Source organism: Echinops telfairi, unplaced genomic scaffold (genome assembly GCF_000313985.2).
Source record: "Echinops telfairi isolate 266 unplaced genomic scaffold, ASM31398v2 ScPeMD7_7468;HRSCAF=8506_0, whole genome shotgun sequence".
NCBI lineage: Eukaryota > Metazoa > Chordata > Mammalia > Afrosoricida > Tenrecidae > Echinops > Echinops telfairi.
In genome coordinates, this window is record NW_022111369.1 from 10,823,532 (window position 1) to 10,833,775 (window position 10,244).

At 39.6% G+C, this 10,244-nt stretch overlaps 1 protein-coding gene across 1 annotated transcript in view; it reads right to left on the minus strand.

The window, feature by feature from the left end:
* Positions 1 to 6,441: 6,441 nt before the first annotated feature.
* GSTCD (glutathione S-transferase C-terminal domain containing) overlaps positions 6,442 to 10,244 on the minus strand; it is a 162,848-nt gene continuing 159,045 nt past the window's right edge. The window contains exon 11 of the mRNA XM_004703451.2: positions 6,442 to 8,191. Within this exon, the coding sequence (XP_004703508.1) occupies positions 8,055 to 8,191 (137 nt within the window). The 3' untranslated portion in view covers positions 6,442 to 8,054. The remainder of the gene's footprint in view (positions 8,192 to 10,244) is intronic.

Consider the following 10,244-nt stretch of genomic DNA (forward strand, 5'->3'; position numbering starts at 1 on the left):
AGTGGTTTTCTCATTTCAAAAAGGTGAAATGTCAATTGATGAGAAACCTCATTCTGGACATCTGTCAACTTCCCGAATGGATGAAAATATCAACTCATAGTACATTTGGAGTTCGTTCTACCAGGTCAGATAGTTAAATCAAGATTTCTATTTAGAGGTTCTGAAAAGACTGCATAACAGTGTGCAACAAAAAAGGCCTGATTTGTGGCAGATGGGGGACTGGTTTTGCCACCATGACAATGCACCTGCTCATGTAGCCATCTCAGTGTCCAGTTCTTTTGCCCCAAACTGCATGCCTTTCTTGCCCCACACACCTTACTCACCTGAGCTCACTCTGTGCAACTTCTTTTTGTTTCTGTGAATGCAGAGGGACAGGAAAGGACAGCAATTTGAAGACATAGAAGAGGTGAAGAAGAAGAAAATGAGGTGCTGAAAGCCATCCAAACAAATGAGTTTGAAAAATGTTTCCAAGAACGAAATCACAGATTTTGACAAATGTATTAAGTGTAATGGAGAGTACTTGGAAGGTGATAAGGTTTTTTTGTAAATAAATAAATAGCTTTGAAGAAAAAAAAATTCATGTTTTGGGGTTGTGTCCCCTCGTATAGGAATATCACCGGTTTTATTTCTCTAGTAAACCCAGCCTAAGACAGTATGAAATGCCAGAATTGCTCATTCATCTACCAAGAAATGTGGAAGACAGTTACCTGGCAATCATTTGAAAGATTGATATTTGTGCACATCACAAAGAGAAGTGATTCCTCAGATTTTGGAAAATATCAAACATTAATCATCAATTGCAAGTAAGCTTTTGCTGAAGATAATTTTAAAATATGTGCAGCATTACATGGACAGAAAATTGACAGACATTATAAGGAGGATATGGATTGAGAGCTAGCATTCCTACCTAGTGTTCAAGATCAGATGGATCTTGATAGAAAGCAGAGAATACTAGAAAGATGTCTACCCGTGTTTTACTGACTACCTAAAAAATTGTGTAGATTATACTATGTGTAACCTTGAAAAGAATAGCAATTCCAAAACAATTCATTGTACATAGACCAAGAAACCATTATTCAAGCAAGGATATGCTGAATGATTTAAAACCAGGAAAAGAATGTCAGGTCTGTATCCTTTCACCATACTTATTCCATGTATGCAGAGAAAATAATCTGTGAAATCAGGCCTATATGAAAAAGAATGTAAACTCAATACCCATTGCAGTTGCCGTTGTTATATGCTGTCCACTTGGTTTTGACTCATACTGTTCTTCTACTTCACCGAGAATGATGTGCTTATCCAGATCTCTCCTGATAACTTGTCCACAGTACATGAAAGGAAGTCTCGCCCTCGCTTATAAGGAACATTCTACGTTTCTTCTAAGATTTGTTTGCTCTTCTGATAGTCCACGGCTCTTTAATTATACTTTACCAACACCATAATTCAAATGCATAATTTCTTCTTTGGTCTTATTGTCCAGCTTTCCCATGCACATGAAATGATAGACAATACCATCACCTGGGAAAGGCATCTAACACTTTACAGTGGTTATGTGCAGCACTTGTGCAATGCCATACATCCTTGGATTCCTTAACTGCTGCTTCCATTAGCATTGATTGAGGATTGGATCCAAGCAAGCAGGGTTGTGTCATTCTCATGTCACAGATTATTAATGAGACGTCCTCTAAATCCTGATGTCAGGTTCTTGATATGGTCCAGCTTGGATAACTATTTGCTCAGTATATCGATTGAATTAGTATGGTGAAAGGATACAACCCTGATGCATACCTTTCCTGATTTTAATTCATGCAGTATTCCCTGTTTTGTTTAAATGACTGCCTCTTGGTCCATGCACTGGTGTCATGAACAATAAAAATAAGGGCATATTCTGGAGTTCCCATTCTTCTGAATGATATTCATACTTTGTTATGATTCACAGTCAAATGCCTTGGCAAAGTCAATTAAGCACAAGTCAACATCTTTCTGGTAGTCTCTGCTCTCAGTTAAGAGCGATCTGATATCAGCAATGGTTTCCTTCTTTTCATGTCCTCTTCCGAATCTGGCCTGAACCTCTGGCAGCTCCTGTCAAGGTGCTGCTAGAATTGTTCCAACATTTTGCTTTCACACAATATGAATTATATTGTTCGATGATTTCTGCATTCTGATAGGTCACCTTTCATTGGAATGAGCACAGATACGGATCTCTTAAAGTTTGTTGGCAGAGTAACTGTCTTCCAAATTTTTTGGCATAGTTGAATGTTTCCCATGCTTCATCAGCTTGTTGAAACATTTCATTTTGTATCCGCTATCATTTCAGGAAGCCTTGCTTTTGGCTAATTCCTTCAGTGAAGCTTGCACTTATTTCCTCATTATCATTGGTTCTTGAAATGGTTGAAGGTTGATTTTGTGGGGTTTTTTATCTCCCAGGAAGCAGCTGGGAGCAGCCCAAGGCAAATCTTTCATATTTCAACTCAAGACTTGAATATTTCTTTAGTTCTTCCCGTGTGACATAGTCGAACACATTCTTCCTCTTTTGGCTAACTTCAGGTCTTTGCATATTTCATTATAATACTTTAGTTTTTTGTTTTTTTTAATACTTTAGTTTTTTGAACTGCACTTTTAAATGTTCTGTTCAGCTCTTTGATGTCATCATTTCTTCCATGTGCTTTATCTACCCTAAGATTAAGAACATCAGGTTATAAGCATCAGAAGATCCCAAACAAACACATTGTTGAGAATGAGGGGGTCAGAGCAGAGACCCCAGCCCATTTGTAGACAATGGGACATCCCCTCACAGAAGGGTCACAAGGAAGAGATGAGTCAACCAGGGTGCAATATTGCACAAATAAACCACACAATAGTTCTCTGGTTCCTTGAGGCTTCCTCACCCCCCACTATCATGACCCAAGTCCTGCCTTTCACTGTGGGCTAGGCCAGAGCATGTACCCAGGTATGGATAAGAGCTCAGGACACACAGAGTCCAGGTGAGATAAACCCCTCAGGAACAGAAATGGGAGTAGTGATACTAGGAGGGGAAGGGGAAGGAGGGTAGGGTAGGGGGGAGAAACTCTGGGGGAAGGGAGACAGCAGTCAGTGTAAGATATGAAAATAATAGTAATTCATAATTTATCAAGGGGTCATGAGGGTGGGAGAGGTGAAGGGAGGGGAAAAGGAGCTGATACCTAGTGCTCAAATTGAAAGTAAATGATTAGAAAATAATGATGAAAACATAGTCTGTAAAAGTATACTTGACACAATTGATGTATGGATTGTTGTAAGAGCAGTAAGAGCCCCCAATAAAATGATCTTAGTAAAACAATATTAAGAGCAAATTTCAGTCTCTTCTGACATCCACTTTGATCTTTTCTTTCTTTCCTCTTTTTAAAGACCTTTTGCTTTCTGCATGTTTGATGTTGTGGAGGTCATCCAACAGCTTGCCAGGTTGCCTGTCATTAGTGTTCAATGAGGCAAATCTATTCTTGAAATGTTCTTGAAATACAGGTAGGATATACTCAACGTTGTAGACTTGTTTTAATTTTCTTTGGCTGCAACCTGAACTTTCATGTGATGGATAGTCCAGTCTCTGGCCTGGTTTCAGTTGCTGATATTTGAGCTTCTCCATCAGCTCTTGCCACTGATGCTGTAAATTTGATTCCTGTGTATTCCATCTGGTGACGTTCACCTGTATAGATGTCATTAAGTTGTTGAAAAGAAAGGTTTGTAATGAAGACATTGGTTTTGCAAAACTGTATCATGTGCTCTCCGGCTTTGTTCTATCACCGAGGCAATATTTTTCAGCTACTGTTCCTCTTTGTTTTCAGCTTTTGCATTCCGAATGCCAATATTTATTACTACATCTTGATTGTCTATGTTTGATCAATTTCAGGCTGAACAAGTTGGTAGAATTCTTCAATTTCTAATCTCTGGGTTTAGTGGTGGGTGTATAAATTTGAGTAATAGTTATAAATAACTAGATTTACTTGTAGGGGGATAGATGTTATCCTATCACAGTACTTCACGGTCTTGCAGTGTGTGTTTTTGAAGATAAATGTGACACCATTCCTCTTTAATTGGTTGTTTCTGGCATAGTAAATCATATGATTTTCTGATTAAAAATGGCAAATGGAAGTCCATTTCAGCTCACCAATGCCTACTATATTGATCTTTAAGAATTCCACTTAATTTTTTACTTCGAATTTCCTACAATCCATGTTCCAATTATTAATCGATGTTTGCAGCTGTTTCTCCGCATTGACAGTTGTGGCCCATCAGCAAATGAAGTTCTCAAGGAAGCACAAGTCAGGAAATCACACAATGTATTGCACTGGGCAGAGGGCCTTTTTAAATGGCTAACAGGCTAAGAGAATCACTTTGAAGACTATGGTGTGTCTGAACCATATTATGGCATTTTCAATCTTCAACTTTCAATCAAGCATGATGTGAATGCTGGACAGTGAATTAAGAAAACCAAAGAAGTGATGCTTTTAAATTATGATATCCGCAGTGACAATTAGATGCCCAGAGGAACAAACAAATCCTTTTTGGAAGTACAGCCAGAATCCCCCTAGAAGCATAAATTTTGAACACGCTATCAGAAGGGACTAGACCCTGGAGACGAATATCATTTTGGTATGCAGAGGGCCAGTGGGTAATGGGGAAGAAGACCTTCAATGAGATGGGTTGATGGTTGCAGCAATGAGCTCAAACATAGCAACAATGAATCAGGCTACACACACACACACACACACACACGTTCAGTGGGAGCTAATGTGTTGCGCTATAATGCCGAACAGGGTGGGATAGAGCTCTCAGACTAAGACTGAACAGGAAGAAAGGGCTGGCAATCTACCTCTGGAAAGCATGGATCACAATGGTCTGAGTTGGTACAATCATAGGGAAGTCACAGAGTCCAGCAGTGTTTCGTTCCGTTTGGCTTGAGGTCACCGTAATTTGAGGCAGATGCAATGGTAGCTAATAACAGCAAAGTAAGTGGAACGATATAGTATGTTCATGGATTCTAAGATTCAATGTTGTTAAGATGTTCATGTCCTGCCAGTTGATAAGCAGGCTTATTTATATACTAACGAAAGCTACTTCTGACTCACACACCACCCAGGGTTTAAAAAAAAGACAAAGCAATTCTAAAAGTTATGTGGAAATACAATGGATTTAAGATAGCAGAAAAATTTAGAAAATGAAATTGGAATACTTACACTAATCAAGATCTGCCACAAAGTAACAGGGATCAAAACAAATGTGTATTTGAAGTATATGCCAATAAAATGATTTTAAATAAATAAAACAAGAGAAATCTTCATAACCTTAGGGTAGGCACAGGTTTATTAGAGAGGTCACAGAAAGTATTATGTATAAAAGAAAAATATGCTAAATTGAAATTTTTCAAAATTAAAATATGTAATATGAAAATACGTTAATAATTTTATATCCATTAGAATAGTTCAGAAAATGTTTTTTAAAAGACTGACAATATCAAATGTTGAGGATATGGAGAAGTGAACTTTCATTCATTGCTGGTGGAAGTATAAAAGGATATAACCCCAAAGAGCGCAAGAAGAAACTGTTTTGAAAATAACGGTGGCAAAAATTGTACAATCATGATTTGTGTAACTGAACTATGCATTGTTCTAATATCTGTAGAGGTCCCAATAAAATGGGGGGAAATACATTTTCAAGTATTATCTCAAATAAACAATGATAAATAACAACAACAACAAGAGATATAACCACTTTGGAAAATTAGTTGACAATTGACATTTATTAACTCTATGGTCCAACAAGGAGGCGTCTATAAAAGAGAAATGAAAGCATATGGGGGAGCCTTCAGAATGCTTGTGGAAAAATTCATTTTTCCACAAACTTTTTGAAGCCTTTTCATATGCCTATAAAATGACTTACATAAGAATGTTCTTAAGAATTTCAGATTAAGGTCTTATTTATAATATCCTCAAACTAGAAACATTCCTAATAAACAACAAAAGAATGAATACATTTTGATATTGTATTAGAATGTATATATAATAGAATACTACTGAGGAATAAGAAACGAATAATTAATATCCACAACCACATGGATATATCTCAAAATACACCCTGGTAAGCAAAACAAGGCAGACCCAGAAGACTACTCACTACATCACTCCATTTATATGAAGGACAAAGATAGATAAAACTCATGTAGGGTGACAGAAATCAGTGTGTGGTTGCCTCTGAGGTGGAGAGGGGTTTGACTGGAGAAGGGTAATAAGGGAGTTTTCGTGGCTAAAATCTATTATTTTAATGTATGTCAATTATAACTTGATTTTAAAAAGAAACTCTGGGGTAAAAGACTGTGCTGTATGGTTCGTGGGGAAGGGGGAAAATGAGCTGATATCAAGGGCTCAAGAAAAAGTTTTGAAAATGATGGCAACATATGTACAAATGTGTGACACAATGGATGGATATATGGATTGTGATGAGTTGTACGAGCCCCCAATAAAATATTTTTTTTTAAAGTCTGTGCTGAGTTTACGGACACAAACAATGAAAATACCAGTGTTCAGGACTGACGGCTTTTTAAATGTAATTCTTCCCTTAAATTTTTTCGCAGAAAACAAGGCTACGATTATCTCCATATTTTAACCCACAACGATGAGTTATTTATTCCCCATAAATTATTCTCAGATTTTAACTCACAATGATGAGTTATTTATGACCAACTGAAAGGACTTTCTCCTCATGGTATGTGTTACAGTGGGGTGGAAAACATCAAAATGTATAAGTTTGCTCTCAGTGGGAAGAACCTCAGATATGTAAACCCTCAATTAGCAGCATCTGACAAAGGCAATGCCATCTGCCTTTAAAACTTTGGCTGGCAGGAAAAGAAGAAATTGGGTATGGAGAACTACCCAAAACACTTTCTACGCTTTGTGTTCTTTTATCAATTTATGCTCAGTAAGTTCTATCCCCCTAAAAAATCTAAATAAAAAACAACTTCTGTGACCACTCATTGTACATTCGGGCATAAAGAATGCATTACTTCTTTAGCCTTTCCCTGTCGGATGATTTACCTCCCAGGCGAAAGGCAGCGTCTCTTGAAAGTCTTCTGGGTATTTCCAGCGGAATCTAGGCGAGGGTCTGGAAAACCATGGGCCCTCGGTAATTAGTCCCACTGCCTGGTGGTTGCTTTGGACGCACACTGACCCTAGAGACCTGACCCTATGCCGTCAGTCCTCACGGACACAGTCGGCCACATCTGTCGTCAATGGGGTGGCTGGTGGGGGGGAGCCGAACCTTTTGATTAGAAGCCCAGTGCTAAACCACTGCGCCCCCTCAGGCTCTTTAACTATTAGTTGAGCTGAATTCATGAATCCATGTGTTTACTCACTAGTCAGAACTTATGCCCAAATTATATGTTCCCACAATGAGAAATTCATTGAACTTAATTTATAATCTCCTCATAAAAAATGTTTGGTCCAGTAGTGCTCTCTCTCTTTTTAGTAATTTATAAGAAAATATTTTTAAATGTACTCGATAATAGCTGAAAGTCCACCTCACCCATCTAGCAATTACCCGACTAGATTATTTTTAAAATATAGAAAAAGTACATTTAATAGAAACAAAAAAATTACCCCCACTGAGTCTAGTTTCAGGCTCCACGTGAATATCTAAATAATTATATAATAAAGGCTCCAAGTACCACATGGTCATTGTTTTGAATTGAACACCACATTGGCCAGATCAGACAAGCCTGTGGGCAGCAGAGGGAATTGTCCGTCCACTATTGGGACTGTGACAGTGATTCTGTCGGCAGCTGGAACTCTGAGGATTCCCACTATGAAAACCAGGAGTCCTTTAAACCACACTTTTTGTAAGAGCATTTATGATGATTTTCAGGCAGCCTTTCTTCGAAGATTTTCCTGTTGTATTCTTTCCTGAGTACTTTTAAGTTCAAGCTGGGCAATACCCTTTCCAAGTCATGTCAGGACCCTCCTGAATGTCACGGGACTTTGATCCTACAGACGGGTGACAAGGCATCAAACGTGGATTATCCCCCTTTACTTGGGGACTCCCACGATCATATTATTTTTGGGCGAGCAGCTCGCTGGCTCCATGGATATCACTTGCACGGAGTAGCCATGTTCTTCTGCAGCTCTTGCTCGATCCAGATCTACCAGGCACATGCACTGTTTTCCTGAAACACAGGAAAACGCTATCAGGAGACTAACCAGTTCAGCTTGTCTAAGGGACCCAAGACAGGGGCAAAATCCACATACACCGTGAAGAAGGCTGTTTTCTCCAAGGTCTTGCTTGGTGTCTTTTCACTGAGTTCTTGATCGATATCAGAGGAAAGGAAATTACAAGTACCTGACATTTCATAGAGTTGTCTCTGCTGATAATGTAAAGATTGTCAACCTTTTAAAATGCATTTGTGAATAAATCTCAATGAACTGAAAACTACTATTACTCCTTTGGGTTAAAAATTCCATTTCAAATCCCTCTCACTGCATTCTCTGAAAAAAAAAAACATCATTCATAATGCAGTGGGAAAAACAGTATCTGCTTTTAAGAATATTTAAAGCAACATGCTGACAAAGGGGGGGGACTGAAAGACAAGTTAGATTTTCCACCTGGAGGTTTTTTAGGGTCGCGAGGACATGAGAAATGGAAATATTGGCGCAAAGGTCTCGTGTGCGCTCCTTATTTCAGGCGCTGGAGGGTTCTTCATTTGAGAGCTCCTGGGCCCCTATCAAAAGGGAGGGTTCCATTTTCTTTGCAGTCTCGGGAATGCAAAGAGGAAACCTGACGGCAAGCCAAGCAGAGAATTTGTTTTCCTTAGGCAAATACCAAGTTTGATTTCAAAAGTAACTCAGGAGAACAATGATTTGGGTCTGAATCTATTCAAAGCCCTGGTTTGCTTTTACACTTGCCAGTCAATATATCAACTCCTTCATTCTCTTAGGTTGAAAATTACAACAGCAACAACAGATTACTAACTCTTGCAGAAGTTCATTCTCGATTTGCCTCGGTCATTATAATCATCCCCAATCATTATTTTAAACTAACTTCTCCAAATGACAGAGGCCATGCAATGCTAAACTCCCGTATCTGTCATCGGAGAAGGAAGACTGCAGGCAATGGAACTTCCCCCCCAAAAAACAGTGACAGCAAAATCTATAAGGAAGAACTGTCAACAAGATTCTCAGATGGAAAATGTTTAATTGTACAGTCTCCTCAAAAGGACCCTTGCCAAACGGTACTGTGTCATGACTGGTAATGAAAACTAGAGGTCTACAATTCCAGTTGGGCCCAGTCACCCCTTCTTCATCAACTGCTGTCTGGCTACTGTTCTTCTTTCCCTCAATGCACCGGCTTTCCCGTAGGGCATCTGGACAATGTTTCTCACATCTACTTTTCCACGTAAAAGGAAGCAGGCTCCTTCGGAATGGGATACTCTGCATTCTTCCAGTACCCACCCTATGTTTACACTGCAGCTCATTTACCCTTGGCTTTGATCCCAGGCAAGTTACAAGTTTCCCTTTTCCATGACGTACATGAGTCTCATGTTTTAACATGTTGAAGAAGCATCTTTATAGCTGAAGTTCAGTTGTTGATCGCCTACCTCTTAGTCGGGTAACATCCACTAGTGGTCACAGAATCAAAGAAAGGCCCGTGCAAAGCACAGAAGCAGGGGATTGATGGCGACAGTGGCTTTGTGTGAACCTCATCCCCTCCCTGCCCCGCTGTGCCAGTCACCATGCCAAACGCTCCTCTTCCTCAACTCTGGCACCACCTTTTCCAGACACTCTCTTCTGGATGCGGTGACTGAAATTCTCATCAATCACACGTCCCGCACCCCTCCCCCAACCCCAACACACACATCATAATTACCCCCTCGTAGAGTCTAGTGGATTTGTATCAAATGTGCATTTGACTACTTCAAAGCATTAGGATGAAAAGGGGGGAAGACAGGGCAAAAGCGTGCTGGAGAAAGAGGCAGAAGGAAAGAGAGCGAGCACTTTCCTCAAGCCAATGCCCGGAGTGTGAAAAGAGAGGGAAATCAGACGTTCCGTCCATCAGTCTCCGTCTGTGCATGTTTCCTCCTGCTGACGAGGGTGCCCTGGTGGTGTAGTGGTTACACGGTGGGCTGCTAACTGAAAGGTCAGCAGTTCGCAATCACTAGCTGCTCCATCAAAGAAAGATGAGGCTTTCCACTCCAAAATAAGTTACAGCCTCAGAAACCCACA